At 42.4% G+C, this 27389-nt stretch overlaps 1 protein-coding gene and 1 long non-coding RNA gene across 2 annotated transcripts in view; one reads left to right on the forward strand and one right to left on the reverse strand.

The window, feature by feature from the left end:
• The first annotated feature begins 1256 nt into the window (after window positions 1-1256).
• Window positions 1257-9432, forward strand: LOC117055503. The gene is made up of 2 exons (XR_004427642.1): window positions 1257-1418; window positions 8998-9432. It is a non-coding gene; the product is annotated as an uncharacterized LOC117055503 (long non-coding RNA).
• A 153-nt stretch (window positions 9433-9585) lies between these two features.
• RBMS3 (RNA binding motif single stranded interacting protein 3) overlaps window positions 9586-27389 on the reverse strand; it is a 146737-nt gene continuing 128933 nt past the window's right edge. Inside the window, exons 8-10 of the mRNA XM_033165046.1 lie at window positions 16647-16727; window positions 14595-14722; window positions 9586-10676 (exon numbers count right to left, since the gene is read on the reverse strand). Of these exons, the coding sequence (XP_033020937.1) occupies window positions 10670-10676; window positions 14595-14722; window positions 16647-16727 (216 nt within the window). The 3' untranslated portion in view covers window positions 9586-10669. The remainder of the gene's footprint in view (window positions 10677-14594; window positions 14723-16646; window positions 16728-27389) is intronic.

Here is a 27389-nt window from a genome sequence, read left to right on the forward strand (position 1 = left end):
ACTATATTGAAAGGAAAGAGGAGGAGGTCGCTCCTTGCGGGAATCTGGAGAACGGGCAGTTCAAATGAAAGGTCAAACAGCTAAGAGAGCTTGTTAGGAATAAGTTTGTGTACTGTTGGAAATTCCCAAAGTAACTGGGAAGGAAAGCAGAAGTTCAACTTTGTTTTTGTCTTATTGTCCAAAGTAGCATATTCCTTCCACTTGGAGAGTTAGCTTTGTTTTTGCTTTGTTTTTTAATGATCAAATAGCTATGAAGAGGGAAAATAGAGAAAAAGCTATGTAAAAATGTGAGATACCACTCCATTAAGCAAGCTAGTGTTGGCATAAGGAGTGAAAAAAGAAGTACGTAATGCAGATATGTTTGGAAAAGAATCGGGCTGCCTTATATGATTCTGGAGTTCATGTCCAATTAGCACAGCAGGAAATCTATTTTCACTGTTATTGACAGTGCTTTTCTTCTAGGGGAAAAAGGTGCCGGTACTGTGTACTCTTGAGTACCACCAGGAAAAAAAACCAATGTGGTTTCGCTTGGGTTTGTCTGTAACGGTATACACAATTTGTTTTATTGTCGCTAGAGCGCGAGACTCTTAATCTCAGAGTCATGGGCTTGAGCCCCACATTGGGCGAAGATTCCTGCATTGCAGGCAGTGGCGTGCGGTCATTGGACCAAGGGGACTAGGATAGTCCCCTGGTGCTTCCTTCTCAAAGCCCGGAAAGCTTCCTAAAGCCCATCTGGCTTTTGGAAGGTAGCAGGAGGGCTCCAGCATCCTGTCCGAGCCCTGGCACCTCCTTCACAAAGCCCGGGAAGCTTCTGCCTGGCTTAGTGATGTCAAACGTCACACTCATGACATCAACCCCCCACACCCCTCGCAAGCTAGAGCCTCTGGCACTAACTGCTCCCCTTTGAAAAAATTTCACTGTGCGCCACTGATAGCAGGGGGTCAGACTTCCAACTCTACAATTCTATGATTCTAAATCTTCCATTTACGTTAAGAAAGGAATAATGGGGTGATATAGAGCTGCGGTGAGGAACCTCAAGCTAAGGGCCTCTTCCTGTTCTCTCCATCTAGCCTTCAAGGTTATGCCAGGGTGGAATCTACACACATATTTAAAAATAAATAAATGTGAAAATGCTCTTATTTTGAAACGTTTTGAAAAAATACATTGAAATTTGCACAGCTCACTTTCACTATCTAGCGTCACATTTGTATACTGCACTTTACAACACATTTTAAATGTTTAATTTGCAGCTATGTAGCTGAGTCCCAGGCCACAGCCCCTCATCATCCTCAAATTGTTTTGCCTGGCTGAAGATCATCCTTGAACTGAAGTAATGAATGCCTCTTGCTTCCTTGGACGAAGGGTGGAGGGCTATGTGTGTGTTGAGAAACCTCTGGAATGCAGCCTACTCTTCAAAGGTAAGTGTAACATCCACGTGTCTGATCATGTTTGCCTTGCCGGTGCCCCATTGCCTCCCCATTGCCTGTGGTTAAGCAGAAATGGAAAAGCGTGTCCGAGGGACATAAAGGTAAATGCACAAATATAAAGAAGATGTCATGCTGTACCCAGGAATTCAATTAACGGTAAAATAATATATAATTTAAAAATTCTGCAACAGGAATATATGGAAAAGTCAGCCTTTCATTTTATGACTTGCCCCTAGGTCTAGCAAAAGGATAAATGCTGAACTTTCAAATGGGGCGAACAACAGCTTTTGCAAACCGTGAATGCACAAAAAGATGGGAGAATCTGCATAGCCAACAAGTTTTAGTCTCAGTGCCATGGAATAATTGTGGAGCCTGGGCAAATTTTAATGTGATTTAGGTTGCTTTCCTTTACTGATTTACTTGGAAGCGTCCCACTGAGCCTAGTGGGATTTACTTCCAAGCAAACTTGACATAGCCACTGCCCTACAAAACTTTGATTTGTTAGCCTGCCAATTAAAAAGAGCAGTTTTGTGCCCTCTAGGAGGGGGACTGGGTGCTGCGGACCTCCCTCTTCACTGACTAGGAGGGAAGTCTATCCCTGGAGGTCTCCGTGGTGCTGTAGTCAGAAACAGAGCCTTTTAGGGAAGTCTGCACCAGATAGAAGATTGTGGCCAGAGAACATGTCAGGATGTGGCAATTCCTTGGCCATGGATTCTCTCCTCCCAACTATAGGACTGTTCTTCAATTCAGTTGGAGCTTGCAGTTCCTATTTAAAAATTACCCCCCGATTATTATAATTTGTGTGTATTTCATGGTCTTTTGAACTATGTTATAATAGTGCAATTATCCACAGAATACACTTTCCTCCTTTCAAACACAGATTATCTCGGTCCAGATGTTGTGACAGTCTTTATTTCTCAGGAGGATTTCAGAGATCTCACTCTGACCCGTTAGTGCTGGACACTGTGCCATCCTCCAGTTTGATCCATGCCAGCCTCAAGAAAACACAAGACTCAGCTCTTTTCTTTGTTTTTTTTTATTGAAAGCTTCATCAAAGAAAAGAGAGGTTTAAACCTAACATCCACTGATCTACAGAAAGCCCCAGGATTGGGAAAATGGCAGCTATTAGGATTGTGGTACAAACAGAAAGGAAAAAAAGAACGAGGGGGAAGCCCTCCCCTCAGCAATACAGAACTTTTCATGACATTTTGAAACATTATCACAAAGATGCCCTTACAAGCCAGAATCGTTATTTTAATTCCTTTCAAAGTTCTTCTGGGCTGCGCTTTGGGAACTGGGAGGCCTGCAAAGGGTGTTTTCCATTTACTGGGTAGGAATTTAATCTTGTTTCACAGCCCTAGTTCCTTGATTCGATTTCATTTTAACCAGATGGGAGCCTCTTCATATGAAATGGGGGGGGGGGACAGTTTAAAGTTTGCTGTATGAAATATTGACACTTCCGGTTTCATTACAGAAACTTACTTCTTTGAGGTGTATATCAATGAGGGGAAGAAGAGCTTGTTCTAGCATGACCATTTAGGCCAGCCTAGTTCTGCCAATCTTAAATTTGCAATCTCCAATTAGTAGCATTGTGTTTCGTAAGACCAATGAACAAAACATTATTATTTTTTTGGCGCTGTAGATAGACTAGGCCCATGATGTGTCTTTGTCTAAACATTCACCTGAGTGCTTCTTGTAAAGACTGTTGGTCAGGTTAGGGATGAATGAAGGTTGGATACAACTACCCAACACGTGGTGATATTTTTTTATTTCAGCATATATTACTGGCTTTCTGCTTGTGATCGGGACATTTGATTTGCTTGCCACAAGCAGATACAATCTTGTGTGGCATACCTCTCCCTTCATTTCAATATTTAACTATGGTAAGCAATCACTTTGGAGGGAAGACAGTTTTCCTGACTCTCCCTCCCTCCCTCCTTCTAAATGAAGCCCAGTTCAGGATATCAAAGGGATCATTTTGACTTTTCAAGTGTAGAAACATCTAAGGTCAGCACCTCATATACTTTATAACTTCACAGTGAAGCACTAAAATTTCTATTTCTATTTCCCCATCTGCAAAGGCACAGCATGAACACAGTCAAACCTACATGTAAGTTATTCAACCAAGTTTGCTGAATTGGCCCATGCAATTTTTCAGCTTTTAAAAACCTATTGACCAAAACCTTTTAGATGCACAAAACTTCTTTCCAAAGTAAAAAAACAAAACTAAATCAAGTTAGAAAACACGATTAGAATCTAGAACAAAACCCTTCCCTCCCCCAGATTTTGTTTTCAGTAAAAAAATCTTTCAGCATCAGAATGTAGTAATAAATCGGGACTAATAGCAGATCATTCACAGCTCCTAACAAATAGTTATTAGGATGGAAGAACCTCAAGTGTAATAGCTGTCAAAATATAAACCCATTTATGTAAACACAAGAATTTTAATCCCCACAGAAGCAAACCCGACATTCACTTTACAGCATTTGTCAAACATTTCCATTTATTTTTTTTAACAAAGAACATGTCAGTAAAAGTGAAAATACTGTTTCTTTTCTGTAGTCTGAGGTATGAAGAGGAATTTGAGATTGGAATCCACTTTAGGTGATATGACAGTAGAAGAAGGGTTTTTTTTTCCTCCCTAAGAGAAATAACCTTTCTTCTGATGTTTCATGATTCCTGAAACTGCTCAACAAGGACTAGAAAGATCTGATCAGTCACTGACCTTCCTTGCCAAGTATGCACATGGGTGCTTACATGCATGATTATGTTTATGCTTTATTCAAAATGAAATAACTCACCCACCACTGTAGAGGAACAAGATAGCTTTTTTTTTTTAAAGGAGAGGTTCTCTGAAACATGCAGCGTGCTTTTTTTCCTTTGCAATGTCATTACACCGCTAGAATATCCTTGGTCTAACGCTGAGGACTTGAAAATCCTTTATACCTTTGTACATCAGAACCAATTTCATGTTAAATAAAGCCTTGGAATGAAATGTTGGCCATGTATGACTCAAACACAACTGTCTTCAAATTCCATATTTGGTCTCATCACCATGTGGATTGATTCATTATGTTAAGCCCATAATCACACTTTTCACATGACTTTTACTATACAGGTAATAGTCCCAGAGACTATACTTAAACCTGTTTCACTCATGTCAGTCTCAGCATTAAAATGATAGGGATAGTGGCTGATAAGCCACCTTCAGGCTTAAAATTATGAACCAAGGCAACTTTCTACATATTTCACATCATTTCTTTAATACCATAGACAACATAATTTAGATCAAAATACTGTGACATATTAAAAATAAACTTTTATTACACTGCAGGCATTCTCAAATCTGCTGAGTTTGGTCGCCACACATACCTAAATAATATCCTTCCTTCTTATTTCTGATAACGTAAAATGCATTTTTAATGCTTAGGCTCACTGCAAAATCCCTTGTTTGCCTGTTCACCACTTTTCTTCCTCAGATGTGAACACTAATATTGCAGAGCACAATGGAATTACTTCAAAATATCTCTAAAGTTCTGCTTTGAACTACTGCAGTGAGACACACTAAGCTTCTTGGCAAGCCATGCAGCTATGAACCCACAACCAGGAACACTTTCAGGGTTCATTGACGGAGGAATCCAAAAATCTTGGATGCTACCAGGGGTCCTTCAAAAAATAGAATCTTATAAGACAACTGCGTAATTTTTAAAAGTCTCTTTTCCAGCATTTTAAAATCTTACCCTTCACTCCGTAACTAGTCACCATAATCAAATACTTGGACTCAAATGAATTGGCAGGAAATCAGCTCAGATCAAAATACTTTTGCTGAGCTGAGGTCTGGAGCTGCTGAAAAAGCCATAGAATCCTTCAAACAATTTGTTGCAAGATAACATCAAGATCGAAGCCTATCTTTTAAGGCCCGGTTCAGATGTCATCACAGTTGTGTGGCTAGTCATCCAAAAACTGCTTCTCAGCAATTCTGTGTTGCCTTGGCAACATGTGGAAGATGGAATCACAACTGGATAACCCTAATCGAGTTGTTTGCATGCCAGCAACCATCATCCACCCAGCTGATGCCGATATTGGCATTTGAGGGGCTCCCTCTGCATTGCTTTTGATTGGTGACCTAATCTGTACATTTAAGGTGCAGGATTATTAGATCAGGAAGAAGATGAAGTTATGGGGACTTCCATGTGTCTGTGTAAGTGCCTGTCTGTGCAAGTGATACTGCAAGTGATGATGGGTGCTCAAAGAAGGAATCCGCAAAAAAAAAATCAAACAATATTTTCCTTGAAAATACATTACTGGAGCAAGGTAAAAAGGTAAAGGTAAAGGTAAAGGACCCCTGGGTGGTTAAGTCCAGTCAAAGGCCACTATGGGGTTGCGGTGCTCATCTCACTTCCGGGTAGAGGGAGCCGGCTTTTGTCCACAGACATGTGGCCAGCATGACTAAACCGCTTCTGGTGCAACGGGGCACCGTGACGGAAACCAGAGCGCATGGAAACACCGTTTACCTTCACGCCGCGGTGGTACCTATTTATCTACTTGCACTGGCATGCTTTTGAACTGCTAGGTTGGCAGGAGCTGGGACAGAGTAACAGGAGCTCACTCCATCGCGGGGATTCGAACCACTGACCTTTTGAGCCAAGAGGCTCAGTGGTTTAGACCACAGTGCCACCCACATCTCTAATACTGGAGCAAAGTATGGATAAGCGGGTTTCAGCTCCATCCCTTCACTTCAACACTCATTCTGAAAAATCGAGAGTCCTTACGTTAAATATTGTCAATATTCTGTAGCAGTAAGGGAATGCTCAGTGCAATAATTTAATCAATAGTGAAAGTTTCGCAAGTCCTTCTCTCTATAAGATATCGAGGGGTTGAGTATCCCTTCAAGAAACAGTCACTGATGCTCACAAAGAACTTTAACACTGAGCACATAAAAATCCTTACTCTGAAATGCAAAGTCTATGTATATTGAGGTTGCAAACTTGCAAGCACCTTTTAGGCGCATCAGACAGCTTACATGCCTACCAAGGCTCAGATCTCTTCTAACAGCAGCCACACCATGTTCTACTGAAAACGGCTTTGAAATCTGGAACCTAGTTTTGGGGTGAAATAAAACTTCAGTGCTTGCGCAAAGCAGATAACATAATTCTAAGGATTTTTGAACTTGGACCTATCTAGACCAAAATGTAAATATTTAAGCACCATCTCGTTGTCCATGGAAATTCTCGATTTTTTTTTTAGTTACCAAGGGTTAACTTCTGAGGGGGAGAAAGCAATAACAATATTTTTTTTAAAAGGAAATTCTGGATTATTTAAATCTTAGGTTGGAATTGGATAAAGACTATGCATGGAAATGTTCACTAGAGGAAGAAGAATCCTGTTTTCCAACTTGCCATTTATATTATTTTGCGCAGAGTCGGGTCTGCAAAAGGTCAAAAAATTAAGTTCCTACCATCTTGCAGCAACTGAACAAAGATCTTGAACCCGCCCCCGGAACAAGCAGGAAGACTCATAAATTTGAAGCAAAGCAAATTGTTAATAAAACTAAATTTAGAATCAAGGCTCACCCTTGGAGTTTTTTTTTGGGGGGGGGGGGTTCAGTGACCATTTATGCCAGTGCAGCACCGAACATATTATGGATTTACTTCCAGGCTGTTAGCTGATCAGTTTATCAAAGTGGATCTATCAATGTCGGGTGATTTATAGGAACGGATAGTTCTTTCTTTTCCTTTTGCCAAACAACAAAGAAGTAGGATGTCTAAAGGAAATTAAACAACCGAAACACCTTTTTTAAAAACACCTGAAGTGATGATATGGACTATTTGCTGCCGCCACCGCTGCCCCACTGGCAACTTAATCCGACTGCCGTGATTTAACCGTATTTGCTGAACCAAGTCACACAAAATGAGAATGTATAAATAAAGCAACAGATTTCTGAACAGAAGAATCGGGAAGGTACCTCAGCATATCCCATCAGCCACACGATAGCTACCTTGCAGCCTCACTGTCAACAGCAATGAGACTTTTCTTTGCACCAAACTAGAATTTGTACAGGAACATTATTTTTTTTAAAAAAAGAAAAAGAACAAAACAATAACGCGTGCTTCTTTCATATTCAACAAAATTGTGCCACAGAAGAATAATCTCTATTTTATACATACAGGAAAAAAGATACAGCATTAAAAGGAAGAAAAATAAGGCCAGCTTGATTCTTTTTCCCATGTCCCATCCAACAGGCACACCCTTTCCAAAGGGAAAAGAGAGAAAAGAATCAAGTGATGATCACAGAAAGTAAACAGCAACGGCAAAGCGCGTGAAAGAAAGGAAGAAGCTAGAGATCTTTACATAATATGGAAACTCCCACCACCACCCCGCTGCTGTGGTCCTTTGAGTCAGAATAGTCCCTATGTAGTGAATGGAAAGCTACATGTACTTTCAGAATTTCACATAACCAGGCACCCCCTTGTCTATAACGGTTGGCTAGATGATGCCCTATTCTTAATTTTTTACGTTTTTCCATATTTAACGTTGCATATTTAGCAGCCATTTGTTTGTGGTAACCCAATCCCATCCCCACCAAACACGAGATACTTACATTAAAAATAAGGAAACACTTTTTAGCATTCTTAAAAAAATACTTGATTCTTTAAAAAGTCATTTAAAGTAACCATGGACTCCGTGCACATTCCTCCCACAAACTTCCTATCCTACCACTGAGGCTTGTGTGTTTCATAGATTGCACCCTTAACATTACAACTGGGGGCCATTGAACCTGGTTGATTCAAAGGAAACTTGTTTTAGCATTTTATAATATTATTGTCACTTTTCAGTATGGTTACCCTGTTTTGAAGACACCACTGTCATTGCAGTGAACCCATCATCATTTAACAGCCACCGCACCGCTGCTGCCAACGGAGGGCCATTTCAATCATTTGGGTTTTGTTTAAGTGCTTCCTTTGCTAGATCTTTTTGCCTGCTATAGAGAACAGAAATCTTCTACTGTGGTGCCTCATTCATCAAGAGTGGTGGCAATATTGGAGCAGTAATCTCCAGGAACCTCTCCAACATCTATGGGAATGCTCAGGCTTATGTTAGGCTTAACTCCCCTTCGTTTTTAAATCGTGTTTACACAGCAGAGATTCCCAGTGGATTGTGCCGCTTATAAATTTGTTGAAGCTTACTAGAGAACAAGGAAGTTGGAAATGAATGGAATGCATACATTTAAAACTTTCCACATACACTTCCAGGGAACTGGCAAAATTTGGAGGTGCCTTCTTCACTGCCAGTCTTAAAATTCTCACTGCATGACATCCCTCCCTTTTTTGGGTGGGGGAATGATAATTATCTTAGGCCCTCCAATATATAGACTCCATAAACTCTTTTATCATTTAAAAATAGGGTTTCTTTGCCAATTCAATGTACTTGCTATTGTCTTTTGCCTAATCAAACTAATTAGTGATTGTCAGCAAACATATTAAGACAACAGAAAGCCAGTTAGTACAAAGTGATTGTTAGCTTCATGCTAGCATGAGAGAACTAACCATTTTAGTCTTTCTTCTTGCAGGGGAGAGTTAAAACGAAAACACCGATCGTCTACTTTTTAGAAACATCTTCGACGTGACTTGAACAGACCACCAAAATGCAAAATGGAGATGGCTGGTTCTGAGCACTGGAAGATGACCCAGAGAGGAGGAGGAGGAGGAAACGAACCTGTGAGATGCTGAGAAGAAGGAAGACTGTAGGTTCAGTACAAAAGAAATCGGACAATGCAACGGAAAAGCTCAGCAAAGTTTAAATGCACCTGGGTAAGAACAGCTGGCGACTGATATCTTTCTCATGCTGTGAAATTCCGCTAAGCATTGCTAAGTACCAACTACTCAGAACTTTCCATTAGAAGCCTAAGCATATAGGATGTAAAACACCAGTGGAAGATAGTTTAAACAAACACAAAGTTAAGAAACTGGTCCGGCCATGTAGGTCAAATAAAGATATTTTTTTTTAAAAAATGAAAGAAATAAGGGGGGGGCTCTCTCTTCTGGACTGCGGTAGGTTGTCATTTCATCTTTGGTATAAAATAGGCCATCCATAGGCTGCATTTGATCACAACTAGGAAAGACTACAGAAATTGTCAACAATTTCTTCTAGCTATTGCTTTTTTTGCACTTTTTTGACCATAAGCTCCTATCTACTTAAGTTCCCCCCACCCCAATGCTTTTAAGCTAGGTGTTTGCAATGTGACAAGCTAAGCAGACTAAAAACTTTTTAAAGCTCATAAAAAAGACTGCAGATAAAAAGCACTAATGCTTTTGCCAGCGATCACACTTTGTAAATTAAAAAAAAATCTCCATTCTGCAAGAAAAAAACCTGCATTCCTTAAAATGCAAGTTGATTCCCCCCCAATAGTTCAATAATTTTATTGTAAAACACTTTAGCTTTCTAGATTCTTCTCTGTCAACACTAAGAAAGTTCATAAAAGTCTGCATGTTTTTCAATTCTTGAAGTCTCCACAGTTCCGTTATCAACAAGTTTTCTTCAAAAGAAGAAAAAGATCGTTTTCTGCTAAACTGTACAGCTTTTATATATATTTTTTGTTCATCCTAAAAATTCAGTCTGTTGAACTTCACCAGTTGATGCCGGTGGACGTTTGAATCCATGTTCCTTTCTTCTACCAAGACGTTGACAGCTTGCCTTGAGAGCCTTTGACGTCCTTAAAATTAAGGCAATTAAGATTCAAGATAAACCTTACCTAAACATTTCTAAAAAAACAAAAACAAAGAAAGAAAAATGAACCCAAAATAAAAGACACACTGGATTTCACGGAGAAAGGGAAAGAGTAGCTGGATTCTTGAGGAAGACCATTAGTTTTCATCTCAGCTTGCTCCCTCTTGACATCATCGGTTCTCTGTTTTTGAGTGTGTTTTTGGAAAACAAAAACAAATCTATCTACACTTCCAAGTAAATTCTGAATTTCAAATGTTCATCCAGATAAAAGACCAACCCAGTGTTTTGCCATGGGTTTTTTTTCTTTAATAAAAAAATAGAAAAAATAAAACTATTAGACTACATGACTGAACAATCTGCACAGCACATAGAAACACTGTTTTGTTTTCATTGGGTAAGGTAGAAAATTAAAAGAAAACTCTGTTGATGCCTGTGCAAACTGGATGCCAACTTCTTGTTCGGTGAAGTTTCTCCATTCAAGGCAAACTTTTCAGACCGACATTTTTCAGTCCTGTTTATTGTCTGCAAAAACAATTGAAATAATCATTAAATCACAATAATCCTACTCACCTACTTTTTAAAAAAAATCCCCCTCCCTTGGCTATAACCAAGGTGAACTTAGCATAGGGAGAATGTGGAAAATACAAAATGCTTTAAAAAATAAATAAATTGAGACCAAAGGATTATAATAAGCGTGTCTGTGAAATTATTGAAATGCCCTGGGCCCTAGAGATCACCTGGTTGGTCGAATCAGACTTTTCCTAAACACTCCCCAAAATTAACCTGCTGCCAACAGCTACTGATCTGCAGACAGTAGTAAGGCACACCTTGTATTTATTTACCTGGCTAATTCAAAAGCAGGACATTGGGTGAGATCTGCTAACCTAGAATCCCGTATACCCAGAGGCGAAAGAAGGGGGTGCGGTGGGTGCAGTCCGCCTGGGTGTCACCACTGGGGGGGGGTATGTGTGACAAAATGCCGGGCGGCACTGACAGCGGAGCCTGCAGTGTTCCCGAGCCACATGTCTCTCCTGGGAGAGACGTGTTGGCTTGGGCGCATGCAGGCTCTGCTCTGCCCAAATGGTCCGCCTGCTGCCTCTCCCCCTGGCTGTAGGGCGGCTCAGTGGGAGGAGGCAGGCAGACTCTGGAGGCCCCGCGGTGCCCCCTACCCCTATGGGCGACTTGCCCCACCCCTATGGGCAGCTCACCCTGCACCTGGGCACGCCACCCCAGGTGCCTGAGCGGCTTCCTCCACCGCTGCGTATATCATAAATGGATTTAAAAGTGGGAGGGGTGGGTAGGTCTAGAGATCTGAAAAATAACAGCAAGAACAAGTCATTGTCATTGTTATCATCCATCTATGGAGTGAGCCTCTGGGGGGTGAATTCAAATCCCATGAGAATCACAGCACCTGCTGTGGCTGCAGAGACTGGTAACTCATAACTGCAGCCTCCTACGTTGTTTTTGCTGCCTAAGCAGCACCAAAGTGACCTCTCTGAGGTGCAAGCCAGGGCAGTGTGTATGGAGGTCCTGGGCTGTCCAGACAACAAGACCCCCTTTCTCAGCCTCACTGATGTAGTCCAAAGGAAAGCAGAGCAATACATTTGGCACCAACTTGGCTGCAGGAGTTGCCGAGAAATTGCCTTAGGGACTCCACTCGGGATTTGTGCGGAGGTTACTCCTTAGCCTCCCGAAAATGTCCCGCAAGGCAGCGAGTATAGAACAAGTAGTCACTTAATAAATTATAACGAATAGTTTTCAAAGCATTTCGCCTCTATTTCACTCTCCCTCAACTCAGTCACTTATTTCTCTCTAACTCTCCTGACACATCTCTTTTCAGCTGAACTTCCCACCTGCCACTCTCTGTAACACCCCCTGCTGTCAATAATTTCTTCACTCATCCTTTCTGTTAGAATATATTTAATGACATGCATCTTCCTTTGAACCAGTGAAGGAAGAGCAAAGAATTTTATAATTGCACAGAGAATCCAGGACTCTGCCTGGCACTTTCTAAGATCATCTTAGCTCCTTCTAGCTCAGAAGCTGAGAGGAGTGCCTGACCGTGGAGAGAATACTATTGTCTTACGCCAGACAGGGGTACCCTATCCCATTTCACCTGGCCCTGATGTCGCTGCCGCCGCCACTGTACCTGCTGCTGTCTCTTGCGTGGACTTCCCGCTCTGTCACTACCATGCACCCTGCCAAATCCACTGCTGGTGGAGAAGCACCGCCACTATCAGAGGCAATTTCAGGCAACATTGTGCTGATTTGGGGTGAGATCTCACCCAGGGTTGTGTGAGATCTTACACACTTGGCAGGATTTCCAGTATTCCTGCCACTGCTGCCAGTGCCACCTCCTCTGCTAAACCAGAGGTGCCGTATGGTCTGCTGCCAGCACCACACATGTGCCTCAAAATCAGACACAGCAAAGGATTTTCAGCAATAAGCGTGTGACATAATACTGCTCCTAATAAAATTGTGTTGCTGTCAGGGAACTGTCCCCGGCGCAGCGCAAGGTGGTGGAAGGGCAGAGAGCCCCGGCCCCACCTGACCAGCAGCACCTCCTCTGGCAGCAGAGGAAGCAGTGAGGCTTCCAGCGGGGAGGGGCAAGCATTTCAGGATATGGAGGGAAGAGGCTCTGAGGATGCTGGAGAGACCCTGCACTCCCCTAGCTCAAGGGGCGATGAAGGAGACACGCAGCTTCTGGCGCCCCAAAGGCGTCGAGGGGTGAAACGAAAGGATGGGAGGCGGGGTTTCCGTATACGGAAACTCTTTTGTTGGGGTCAGAACCGGAAGGGGCCATTCCCGGATTCTGACGATGCTTGATACAGACATGAACTTATTAGCTCTGCACTGTACATAGTTTGCACAATAAAACTCTTAAAGGAAACTTGGGAGTTTTGCCTGCTTACTCATGAGCAACTAACCGAGGACCTTACAGCTGCTTACCATGGTAAGTGCTTGTGCACAATGCTACCACAGTACTGTATACTACAGCAATAATGGGCAGTTGTGCGTAGCAGCTTCAAAGCGATTACAAGACAGAGCGCTGATAAATTAAAAACAACTCAAGATGCACTAATGACAGATCTGCACATCACACCCAAAGCACATTCAAAGGATATGGCGCCTCCGTCCAAAATCTGTGAAACTGCAGTTTTCTCTTCACAGAACTACAATTCCTAGATCCCTTAACAAAGTACAGTTCCCAGGATTCTTTGGGGGGGAAGCCATGTGCTTTTAATGTGTGTTGAATGTCCTTTAAAATGTACAGGGTGGCTCTGCTCTAAAATAGAAGTCAGAACACAACTCTGAGCGTGCAGACAAAGGAGCAAGTAGCAGCTGCTCTAGAAGATCAAGGAAGCTGTGTGTAGAGGGTTTTTTTAAAAAAGGAAATAATAGTAAGGTTAAATCAGTCAGCTCTATTTATCCTTCCCACCTAAACCCAAGGAAGCTGCCTCAGTTCTAAACTGGTGTCTGTCATCTGTAATGGATTGGATGAGGGGGAACAAATTGAAACCTAATCCAGACAAGACAGGTGTGCTTTTGGTCAGCTGGAAGGCAGAATAGGGATTCAGCCTGTGCTGGATGGGATAACACTCCCCCTGAAGAAACAGGTTTGCATTTTGGCCTTGCTCCTGGACTCAGCCCTGAACATGGATGCCCAAGTCTCTGCAGTGGCCAGGAGTGTTTCTGCACAATTTAAGCTAGTGTGACAGTTGAGCCTGTTCCTTGAGGTGTCTGATTTGGCCACAGTGACACAAACCTTAGTTACATCCTGTTTTGATTACTGTGGCACGCTCTATGCAGGGCTGCTTTTGAAAAGTGCTCAGAAACTTCAACTAACTCCAAGAACCGCAGCCAGATTGTCGACCAGGAGCAGACAGCTCCCTTGCTACAGCAGCTCCATTGGCTACCCATCTGTTTCCGGGCACAATTCAAAGTGCTGGTTATGAGCTATAAAGCCCTACACAGCTTAGGTAGAAACTATCTGAAAGACTGCATTCCCTTATATGAACCTGCCCAGGTTCTGAGATCTTCAAGGGAGGTCCTTTTCTGAGTTTCACCAGGGCATTCCTGGTGGCTGCTTCCAGACTTTGGGACTCCCTCCCCAGAAAAGCTCGATTGGCTCCCTCTTTGCCGTCCTTCTGCCGGCAGGTGAAAACGTTCTTGTTCCAAGAGGCTTTGGGGAACTGACCGCTTTCAACGAAAGGGCGGGTGCTGTGCTGATTTCATTGTTGGTATGGGTTCAATAGACTTAATATATCTTTCTCAATTCCCTGTTTTCAAAATGGGAATAAAAGGCAGGCCCTCCTTCTCTCTCACACGCACATAGTAATGCATAATTGTTTTTGTCCTATTAACCAGCGCCACTTCAAAATGTTTCCTCTGAATTATAATGTGTTCCCGATTCACATTCGATGAACGCCATCAACTTACTTTGACTGTTGGTAGGAATACGTGGGCGCATGTTCACTGGACGTTTCCACAGCCATCTGTTGTTGCTGACCACTGGCTTCCTGTGATGAAGGTGCTACTGTCTGTGGAGAGGTATCGGCGACAACACCCTGAGGAGATGAACAGGAGCACAAGGGATCTTACTGCTTGTAATAACACCAGTGACATACAGGAGAAAAGAGGCAGTATATAATCTCACCAGCTTCATTATCTCTTTCCAGGGACATCATTGCATTGTTTTGTGGAGTGTCAGGGATAACAGAAGCGGCATGCTGATATGGCACAAAGGCTACACGTTTAAGAGAGAGGCATGCCACGACTGCAGCTTTGCACTGAAGACCTGCAGAAAGCTCTTCCCTTGCAAATGCAGTGTTGAAATTCATACTCTATTCTACTCCGTCACATACGCATGGCTGGTCTGATTTGGATCACACTCAGAGCGATTTAATAATATTTGACCCAGTGAGGGCGTTCCCTTTTTCTTTGCCGTGAGATCAGAATCCAGACCCACCAGACAGGCATGTCAGGTTTGCGACACACACAAAGTGCACTTTCTGTATCATGCTTTGGACAACAACGCAAGGGTTTTTCGGATCGTTTTTAAAAGATAATTTCCGCATAGAAAGATGAAACGTGACAGCATTTTAAGTGATTTGCTGTGGCTCGTAAAATTGTGCACATCATACTTTTTTTGCGGGAATAGGTTTTTGCTATTTTGAAAAACATTTAAAGAAAACATTTTAAAATAGTTCTGAAAAGCATTTCTGGTTTAATTTGTGATTCGGTGAAGGCATACTACTGATTTAAAATAGCTTTGTTGTTGCACTTCCATATGCAGAATAGCTCTAAAAATCTCAAATTCGTTCTTTTTTTTTAAATCCTATGTGACTAAGGAGATTATTATTATTTTATCCGAAGAGGTAGCCAATTAATGCTCAGAGTTCCAAAATCAGAATTATCATTATTATTATTTTCAAAAATATATACCATGGTGTTAGTGAAGTGTGTTCAAATGGAATGTAAGGATTAAAGTTGACAGCAAAACATGATAGAGAGTGAAAAACCACTGTACTGCAAAGCTTTCAAAAGAATGGATAAAACAGTTGTGAGGTGATCACTGGGGAGAACGGCTATTTGCAGGCAACACAGTGTAGAAGTCTCTTATGCAGAGCCCAAATATCTATAGCAGAGGCGTGCCAATGCGGCTTCTTGGGGGGGGGGGGAGCATCTTCAGCTATCTAAGGAGTGACAGCTGAATCCGCTGTAAAAGAGGCATAATTCAAGACACCATCACTGAGTCCATGCTGTGCCCATCACATATATATAACTGGGTGAAAAATAGGCTATGATAAAACTGTGAAGAACCAAAAAGAAACACATGGATTTAAGAGTGAACACCACCTTTCTTCTCCCTTCAAGGGTCCCCTTTTTTCCTTAGTGTGTGTTTGTTTGTTTGTCTGTCTGTCCAGAAGGCCTTATGAAGATGAACAGCAGCAGAAGTCAGCTCTTCCGGGTAGCTCGTGGTCCACAGTGCCGAGCAAATACTTACTCATTAGACTGTCACCAGCAGGACTCGGCCCCAAGGAAGGAGGGAGCAAATCCTTCATCAAGGATGAAAAAGCACTCAGTCAGTGCAGCTTCCCCCAGTTCTGCATATATACAAGAGGAAGGTTTCCTTTGCTCAGTCACGATTTCTGGTGGGTCTCAAGGGCTTTCAGAAATCAGCTAGGGCAAAAGCCTCATGCTAAAGGAGAGCAACAAACCTCTTGAACCTCTTTTGTGTTTGTGGTCTGACATCTGGTTTCTGTTACCTGTTCCTGTTGCCACCTTCCCCCCCCCCCCGCCACGTCATAGAGACTGAACTACCCGACAAAAGGTTCCATTTCATCTTCGGTGAAAACTAAAAACCAAACCTGCGTATTTCTCTAAGGGGAGCTACACCATATAAGCAGGTGGTCCCATCCTTAACAACAGTTAAGAGATGCTTCCCCAAAGAGGTGAAACAAGGTGAAAACACAAGCAAAGTGGACTTACTTCAAGAGGGACAGCTGTTGGAGGCACAGGAGTATACTGGGGGATGTACGTCCCTTGCATAGGTGCAGCAGCCGTCATATACTAGAACGAGGCAAATGCAAAATTATTTTAGAAATGCTCACTGTACTGTACCCAATTATTTCCATCACATAACCTTGGGACTTCTAGTCTACTGAGCCGTTCCAATGTGACAGATGAAGTGTGGGTTAATAAAGTGTTCAAATTCTAAACGAATTCAGTCCAAACTAGCTAATCCACAACCATTTTACACAATTGAACCTCCATGTGATAACAGTTGCCCTGTGACAAACACAGCCATGTGAAACTGCTGCACGAATTAAAATAGTGGGCACAATCTAATTCAGATATTTATTTATACAACAACAACAAACAACAACAACAACAGAGTTTATATACCACCCTATACCTGGAGGTCTCAGGGCGGTTCACAGAAAAGATCACAACATATATAATCAGAATAAAAAGTGTAAAGATTACTTTATAAAACTGTGTCCCCAAGTGAAAACCTGGACTTGTTTTGATTAATTTCTGCAAGATGATTTATGATTTTTAGGTTATGTATGTGAGACAATCATAATAATAATTCACAAAACCTGGCACTGGAAAGTGTGTTGCATTGCTCAGTTCAAACCCAGAAATAATAGCAGAGGCAGCGAAAGTATTCAAAGCACACCTTTAAACTTAGGGTCGGTGTACATGTGATGCTAAATGTTCCACTTGTTGCATTTTAAAACATAGTGGTATGAGGGCAATTTTAGTAGGTACCGGTACTATGGTGTGTGGGAGAGGGATATAATCATTTCCTCCATCCTCGGCCCCAATGGTAAAAAAGGGTAAAGGACCCCGGATGGTTAAGTCCAGTCAAAGGTGACTATGGGGTTGCAGCGCTCATCTCGCTTTCAGGCTGAGGGAGCCGGCATTTGTCCCCAGACAGCTTTCCGGGTCATGTGGCCAGCATGACTAAACCACTTCTGGCGCAACAAAACTCTGTGCCAGAAACCAGAGCACACGGAAACACCATTTACCTTCTCACTGCAACAGTACCTAATTATCTACTTGCACTGGCATGCTGTCGAACTGCTAGGTTGGCAGGAGCTGGGACAGAGCAACAGGAGCTCACCCCGTTGTGGGGATTTGAACCGCTGACCTTGTAATCGGCAAGCCCAAGAGGCTCAGTGTTTTAGACCACAGTGCCACCTGCACCCCAGTGTCATCCCCTCCCTTCTGGTGGCCACTATTAAGCCCAGAAGGGACGCTACCATTGGTGCTTAGGAAAACGTTTTTCCTTGGCCTGATGGCAGCCTGTGGCAGGTGATTTTTGTCAGGACTGTGGTGGTTGTGGAGGGAAAGAATTAATTCACAGCACTGTGCATCACAGAAGCAAAAAAGAAAAAAAAAAGCCACACAGCCCTGCCGACTGCTATACATATTTTTTTTAAAAGATGTAGGCATTTAGCACCATGCCTATTTTGGCCCTGAGACAGCTAAGCATTCATGTTTGATAAAGTGCTAGCACAGCATAGCATGCATTTGGTCTTTGAACCCTGAAGGTTACTTCCCACCTGACCCCTGTACGCATTAAAAATGGAGGAGACTAATACCACTTAGGAGTAGCGCAAGTGAAGCCTTTGCGATTCCTCCTCAGTAAGTAACTTGGAGATTCCAGCTTGGTGCCACACATTCCCAAACCTGTTTACTTTGGAGGAAAAGTAACCAAACTGACATTCATGTAATTGATCGCCGCCTCCATCCATTCTACCTTACAGCTATTTATAATGAGAACAATTAAGTGTCTAGAGACCTGGAAAGAAAGAAAGAAAAAATAGCAGGGAACGCCAAAGAAAGAAAAGGAACAGATGTCTCAGAGCTTCCCCTTCTATAGCTGAGACCGCTAACTTGATTTCCTTCTACGCATGAATTGTTTTTAATTTCCAGGAAGTCGTCTTAGCTATCAACATTAGAAATCCTCCTGAAAAGCTCTTGCCCTCAAGTGCTATAGAAACATCCTTAATTATGAGTGTTTTTCTGACACTCTTACAGCATTATTCCCTCCCTGCATTGCTTGTAGAGGAATTTGGCTGAAGGCAACAAATTACTCAAATCCTTCAATGTCCTATCAATATTAAGTCGTCACGTTGCTTTGTTTTGCCACTTTCTCGCTCACTGACAAAAATACTCATCCACGTCAGCAAGACACCTCCAACACCTGTTACCTTCAAAGAGGCACAGAATATCCAAATGTTCCCTAAATGTGGCTTGATGAGTCTTGAAATGATTAAAATATGGACCAGATTTACCTGCTGAAATAAGAAAGGCTAAACACTTTTTTACAAAATGTGGCTTAAAACATCTCTTTTCAAATGAGCCTTGAATTCTTGCACCTACACCAACACAACACTGTGAGGAAGAAAAAGGGTCGCAGTAGAGGGAAGCAAAGAAAACACGAATATTTTGATACACTGAAATCCATGCAGGCAATAATATCCTGCTTTTGATGGAAGTTCTGTCTGCAAAGCGGGGGGAGGGTGGCCTCTTGCTGCCATGGCACAGCCTAAGGGTCAGGGAAGGATTATGCTGGTCTGGGAGATGACCCTTTTCATGACAGACCTGGAGAAATCTCAAAGTTATCCAGCATATTAGTGTCAGCCATCAGAAGAACTGAAGTGAGAAGCAGCAGTGGGCCAGATAAGACCCATTCCTACTTTCATTTAGTGCACACTGGGGGGGGGGGCAGGTGGTGCAAATTGTTCAGAAACACCATGCTACTGCCCTGAATTTTCATAAGGTGCAATTTTCATAGCAACAACAGTTGCCTATCCCAAGGAGGAGCCGCCCATTGTTTTATGGGATTTGCAGCCACTGCTCCCCGTCTCCTGTTGCTCAGGCACCATATATTCTTAAAAGGGCTTCATCACTGCATAATCCTAGTCAATCAACGCAGAATTCAGCATCAGATATGGTGGCCACGGTTCTGGGGACAGCTCACACCACAGAACAGAGGTAATTCTATCCTCTCTGATGCCAAATATATTTCTACATGCCTACAAGTAATGGAGCTCTCAAGCAAACTAGTGCATGAAGATGTTCTACTTGAATCCCACAGGGTGACACTCTAACTACCAGTACATTACAAGACACACCTGTTTTTGCCAAGGAAAATGTTGAGCCTAGACTTTCTCCCTGAGGTAAGTACTGTAGTTCTCACACAATTACCCTACCCTACCCTACCCCTATGGGAATAACAGGAATGACGAGAATGAAAACACCCATGACTTGGAATATAACGTGATATGCAGACCTACATTCTTGATTCTATAAACCCTGTATATTGGGCAGATTACTGGGAATTAGCCTTACACGACTGATGGTGCTTGCCCATTATACTTGGTCACAAGTATGAGCTTATGTATTGATTTATTATATTTTAAATACCACCTTTTCTTCCAAGGAGCTCATAGTAGTGTACATTCCCCCCTTCCCTTCTGCACCCCATTTTGTCATCACAACAACCCTGCAAAGTAGGTTAGGCTAAGAGACAGTGACTGGCCCAAGGATACACAGTAAGCTTTATAGTGAATGGGGATTTGAACCCTGGTCTCCTAGGCCATAGTGTAACAACAAACAACAACAACAACTTTTATTTATATCCTGCCCTCCCCGGCCGAAGTCGGGCTCAGGGTGGCTAACATCAAATATATAACATTGGTATAAAATCAAACAATAATTAAATTACCTCCTAAAAACAGGTCAGAATCAAATTAAAGTCTAATTAGATGGCTTCCCACAGGGTTAGGGTTGGGAACAGCAAGTGCTCATCAGCCCAACTGCTTCCGCTGATCTTATATGGGCCTGTGAGAATGCTGGGAGGCCTCTTTCATATTAGTTCTTATACAAAAGGGAAAGGGGAGTCAGGCTGAGCCCTGACCAAAGGCCTGGCAGAACAACTCCATCTTGCAGGCCCTATGGAAACATGTCAAATCTCGCAGGGCCCTGATTTCATGTGGCAGAGCGTCCCACCAGGCCAGGGCCAAGGCCAAAAAGGCCTTGGCCCTCATCGAGGCCAGCCTAATCTCCTTGGGGCCCAGGATCTCCAAGCCGTTATTATTTGCAGGCCGTAAGGTCCTCCATGGGACATAACAGGAGAGGCGGTCCCATAGGTATGAGGGTCCTAGGCCGTATAGTGCTTTAAAGGTTTAAACCAGCACCTTAAACCTGATCCTGTACTCCACCAGGAACCAGTGCAGCTGGTATAGCGCTGGATGAATGTAATCCCACAGCGAAGACCCCATAAGGAGTCTCGCTGCGGCATTCTGCACCCGCTGGAGTTTTTGGGTCAGTTTCAAGGGCAGCCCCACGTAAAGTGAGTTACAATAATCAAGCCTGGAGGTGACCGTCGCATGGATCACTGTGGCCAGATCAGGGCGAGAAAGGTAAGGGACCAACTGCTTAGCTTGGCGGAGATGGAAAAATGCCGCCTTTGTTGCAGCTGTAACCTGCACCTCCATAGAAAGGGAGGCATCGAGGATTACACCCAAACTCTAGACAGAAGGCTCTGGCACTAATTGCGCCCCCGCAAGAGATGCGAGTTGCCCCCCCCAACCCCATATCATCCTGACCCAGCCAGAGAACCTCTGTTTTTGAAGGATTTAGCTTCAACCTCAATACTCTACCTGTTACACCACAGCTGCTCTGCAACATCATTCTTGGATTAAAAGCACAATCGATTTATGGCTGCTTCCTGTGACGACTGCACTATGAAAACATTACCAATTAAAGCAGACATTTTGTTGGTGAGCACAAGCTGGTTCATAAATACATACTTATCCGATACAGGACGTGATCCTATACTTATAGGAAATACCCACTAATTGCTAACAGCTCTGTTTCAGCCACAGTAATCTAGTGAGACCTCTTTACTGAATTTATTAGAAAATGAAGCTTTCTCTAGATTAGGGATGGAAAAAGCAGACGATGCAACAAAATGAATAAGGTCAAATGGGTTAAATAAAATTTGAAATCAGGAAGGGAAGCACACCTGTGAATTTATTGAGGGTTTATATCATCTCCTGTTTTGCTGACGCACGTTTTACCTAAGGCAGGAGAAAGGCCTGCAAAGGGGTACAAAATGTTGTACTGGACACCATGTCTCATTTGGACTGTGCTCCTCCCATTAAATCCTGCTGTGCCACAAAGACCAGCAAATTGCACAACACTCAGTGCATCCTCCCCGCTGGAAGCAACCTCCCAGCCCAATCTGTTGAGTGCTTAGTCCGAAAAAAGTTGAGTCCCATGTAATCGAGTCCTTTCCTGGCTGATGGCCTGGCAGTGGAAGTTCCGACCACTGAATTGTCTCACCAGGCTCTATTGGAGGGATGCACCAATGCTGCCTTAGTGCTGAGCACCACTTTGCAGAATCCTGGTGATTCACCACTAGCACTCAAACACTTTTAGATTTCATCAAGCCATTGCCCCAGAACACTTTATCTGTTATAGCTTTATATGCATGCTCAGTATTTGTTTTCTGGAATTAGGTTACAAATGGCTTTTGAAAGGGCGAGCAGAAGAAAGAATGGGAAACGTTTATAATTTATTTAGGAGACCACTGTAAACAGATGAAAACATTAGCAGGATTTTAATCCCACTTGCAATGTAACAAATATTATGGACAATCTGGATAGATACAAAACATAGACTATGAAATAACAGGCAGTTGGAAATGTTGGCCATGGGGGGGGGGAGTTGCGAGATTCAGAGAAATCTCATTTTATGGATATGTATTTGGCACTGTAACTAATCAAATAAAAATGAATTTTTTAAAAAAATGAAAGGGCGAGCAGAAGCTGGTGTGCTTGTTGTGAAAGAAGCAGCTATCTAAGATTTCAACGCAGAATCTGTTGGTAACCACCACAAAGAACTGCGATTAATCCTCAGCATTTTAATTAATGCTCCACAGAGAATCTAATTTACATGTAGACACAATTTCTGCACACACAGAGTAGCTTTTATCCTCACGCAGACCACGAGTGTGAGAAAAATCAGTGTCTGAAGACACAGAGCCCCAGACTGGGGAAGTTTCATGGTTAATTGTTTCCTTATGCATCTTGCCTTGCACATCTGATGATGATGATAATAATAATAATAATAATAATAATAATAATAATAATAATAATAATAATAATAATAATACTTCATTATTTATACACCGCCCATCTGGCTGGGTTTCCCCAGCCACTCTGATTGCACTAACACATGCAGATATGTGTGTGCTTCCCTGTTCAGGTGGCCCTCTGGGGTGCAATCAACCCCACTTTGGGGGGGCTTCAACGTATTTGGGAGTGGGAGGGAATAGAATGCCACTAAAGTATTTTCCTACAAAGCCAACATTTTATCTGGGGGAAAGTTTCAGCACCAATTTGCCCACCTAGGCAGCTCATAAAGACAGCCATTTAATGGAGCTGGCTGCATCGGCACCTTCTACTGCCCTCCTCAATCTAAAGGCAAACATCAATGCTGGGAATTTTAATGTAAAGAAGCATTTAATGAAATCAGCGCTGGGGGAAAGAAAGCAATCCACCTCTATGGGAAAGGAATTAATCAAGTCTTGTCTCCACATTGAAATTTCAGTGCACTGATCGTAAATAATTTCAGACAGACTGAAAGAGACACACAACTTCTGGTAAACGCTTGATGGAAAAGGAAGTGAGCAGTGGCTGCTTCTGGTTAAAGTTTCATTCAGTATAGAAATATATTCGGAGCAAAGCAAAGACGGAGGAAAGGTTGCAGGAAAGAAGAGACGGGAAACAGCAAGATGTAATGATGAAAAAGAAATGGTTTCAAGATTCATACATCACGGCACCCCACCCCCGTTCTGAATGTGCTTTATGTCACATAATTTGCCCTAAAGCCATTAACACAGCAATCCTATGTATGTTAACTCAACAAGTGCTATTATGTTCAAAGGAGAATACTCTCAAGTAAGTGTGCAGTGGGTTGCAGCCACTGAAGAGCAAATTATATACCTGTCAGGCAATTGTGATGACTTAAGTCTGAAAATGTTTGCTCACTATGTACAATGGGTGGCAGTCTTTCTCCTATGCTCCCCCCCCCCTCACTTATTTAGTCGGAAATCATTTAAAGCAAACTGATTCCATGTTGGCTGGAATATTGCAATTTCTTTTTTCCGCGAGTTATTATTATTATTATTAAAAGGGCTTATTTCTAGTGGATTTCTTAAGGTGCCTTTCCATTTTGCTAATGAGAAAGCTGAAGGCCATTACCTGTTCTGATTAAGATCTTTCTGGAAAGAAATGTGGTGTGTACATTATGAGGACATACATAAAGGAAATATGTAGCATATCCAATGAATCAGCTGAGAGGCTGACAAAAGGGGGGGGGGGAATCATATCCTCATTCTGTGAATAATACTGATGAAAAATGTTGGGAGGATGGAAAAAGAAAATGTATTTGAAAGGTGACTCGTGGGCATCAGCTAAAATTTTATTGGTATGATGATCAAGGTTATTATTTGGGGGAAATGTAATTAACAAAATGAAAAATGAAAAATGAAAGTAACAATTGTCATATTTTAAAGCTTGGTGACACCTTTCATCCAGAGCATATGTAATAGTGATGTCTGCCAGAAATTCTATATAATTGAAGATGGATCTGAGAGACTCTTGTTTTCAAGTCTATAAAGAAGATGGGGCTTTCAAGAAGAAATTTGCTTTGAATTAGGAAGGCTTGACTAAGTCTTAGCGAGGGGAACAATCAAACAGCTTAAAACACCACGTAACACAAAACAAGAAATGGTTCTGTGGTCGGTCTGTCTTTCTGAACCTGCATAAAAGGCTTCAGCTGACATAGAGGAAGATTCTGTGGCCCACTGATCGGTTAATCTTCCAGGATAACCATGAGGGGGAAATCGCACCACAGAGAGCACTTCAGACAGAGCAGCAGACAGATATGCAGGCAGGCAGAATGGATGATCCAGCAGAGCTTTTCCATCTTTACCACCTCCAACTATAATATTTGCCACGATGATGCAGGATCTTTTGGAGACTGAAAATGGTTTCGAAATGATGGAGTTTAGAGAACCGTCTGAATATATTTCAAGGCAGAACCTGAGCCCACCATAGGATATGCACTGCAAAATGGAGCTGGGGGGGCATGATCTGCTGCTCAGGGTCTACACACCAGCAACACTGACAAATCATGCAGAACAGCACACAGCTAAATTTTCTTAGTTAACATGAGACTTGCTCCAGACTTGTGTCTTATTGATGAGAAAAGAGAAACTCTTCATCTACTTTCGGCACACCATGCATACTTCAACAAAGCTCTATCTGCCCTCCCTCTATTCACCCTTTCTCTAGAGTATAATTCACATATATGACATCAGGGCAGGTAAATAAGTGGCTGATCAGTGGCACCTGCAAAGCTCTGTGCATGCCCACCTGACAAACCTAGCCCACAAAGTGAGGGAGAGGTAAGGTTCTGGCCTGCCAGCCATATCCAGTTCCCACCCTTGTGCTAGTCTTTCAAAAGCTGTTCATAAACATTCAAGAGTTCCCACTCTGTGCCTATGAAGTGCCAACAGAGCCACAATCCTCCATACATGCTCAAGCAAGTAGTACATGATGTTCTGTTCTCAAGACCACAGCACAGGCTTGTTGAGGGATACACGTTCCACAAGACTCCTGCAGGATCTGATTGTTTCTTAGCTTCCCATCCCTCTCATTCACTCCTAGGCTTTGGCTATAGCCATATGGCATTGCAACCGACAGAAAAGCTCAAGCATCTTTCTCCTATACCAACCAGTGTTTATTGGCAAAATCTTCCCCATCTATCTTAAAGCTGTTTTCAAACAAGAGCAGTTGCAATCTCTTGACGCAAGCAAATCATTTGCAAATGCAAGCCTGCCACTTGCCAGCCGCGCATGTAACGGGTTTCTCCTGAGAAGTAGGATTAAAACAAAATAAAAAGTACTTTCCCCGCAAGGATTCCCATTACAAAGACTAGCTTTCATTGTTCTAGGCTTATTATGTCATCATATATACCTAAACCGTGTTGAACTTCAAAATCAATAACGCTAATGTTTTAAAGGTATGAGGAGAGAGTATTTTCAGAGATGAAAAAAGAGACTCAGCAGTTCTCTCAATTACTGGCTGATTTCAGAAGGTGATGAATTCTGCCTCTGGAGGTGTGAGTCAACCAACCCAAAGAGGAATTATAATTGTACAAACTGAGACAGCAGCTGCTTATCACTCATCCTGGCCTCAGGACTGAAACTTTTTGTTAACTGAAAAAGATCACGGGAAAGAAGGCTAGGAAAATAAGACTGTCGAGAAAGAAAATAAAACAGAGGCAGATGCTGTTCTATCACTACCACAATTAACAATGTTAACACAATTTTCATATTTACCATTTATGTTTTGATTATAAATCATTAGTAGCTATTTAAGTTCCCTATGTATCTTAATTCCTGTTAAATATAACTTGATGAAAGTAAATATTTTATCACAGCCTATTCCTATGGTTGTGTTTTGTTTTAGCTATTCTTTATGTTAAATTTTAGATTGCTGCAACCCACTCTGGTGCCAGCTGATAAATGGCAGGTGAGAACAATTAAACTAGGGGTTCTCCAAAGCCAGCTTCTCCCCTACCTTAAGAAAGTGTCTACACAAATGTAGCGTCACTTCAACCCACTGCAGGGCAACTCCGGAAAGAATAATTGGGGACAGTGAATGGGAGGCAAAGACAATTCTGAAAAGATCAACGATTCTGCTATACACAATATTCTGTGACTGAAAGCTGAGGTAATAGGAAATATTTTGAACCTCCCTACTCCTTGGAATTTCCTCTCATCCAATGGACAAAGACCGTTCATAACAAACATAGGAGCTAGGAAGTCCCACTGAGAAGCTCCTGGGGAAAGCTATATATCTATTGGAATTGAGTCATGAATGGCTACCCTCTAGTCTCCTCATTCAACGAACGTTCACTGGAATAAGAAAGTGAACTGACTTCATCCCTTAGTGCCTCTTTTACGTTACGTTCTCTGCAACGAACTTGCTGGGAGTCTTTTGTTTGCCCATATAAAAGCTCAGCTGAGGCAAATATTAGAGAAAATTCTTAGAAAGCAAAGGCTGAGCTCACGAAGGCAAATATTTGCGCTAGCTGGCTGATTTGCAGAGTCGATCCAATTCAGCTGGGGGATATTTTACTACAAAACCTCGGGCTTTGAATGTTCAGAGGGGGTGGAGCTCCAGTTCTCTACAACAACACATATCCCCTCCCCATGACAAGATAGAGCATAATCAATTACACAACACAGACAAAAATATGGAAACCTGGGATTTGATTTATTCCAATCACAGAATTTGCCTTTTTGCCCGGGTGGGGGGCTACAGACAGCAGAATCTCTCCTTTTGGTTTCCAATTATAGAATACCTAGCTCTCACTTTAATCCATTTTTAGAAGAGTCCTACCAAGTGCACATTTCCCCCCTGCAATGTTCTTGATGTGGGGGGGGGGCGGGGGGAGAAGAGAGATTAACATAATGGAATGAATTATTTACTCACTTCTCATCAAAGATGCCCAATCACTCCAGCCACAGGGGATTGGCAATCTATGTTGTTAAGCGTTAGGAATTATTCCCTTTTGTAAAATTATATGCTACCTGTCGGAACTGTTTGTCACAAATTCTATTATTACCATTAAAAA

Source organism: Lacerta agilis, chromosome 12 (assembly GCF_009819535.1).
Source record: "Lacerta agilis isolate rLacAgi1 chromosome 12, rLacAgi1.pri, whole genome shotgun sequence".
NCBI classification, from domain to species: Eukaryota; Metazoa; Chordata; class Lepidosauria; order Squamata; family Lacertidae; genus Lacerta; species Lacerta agilis.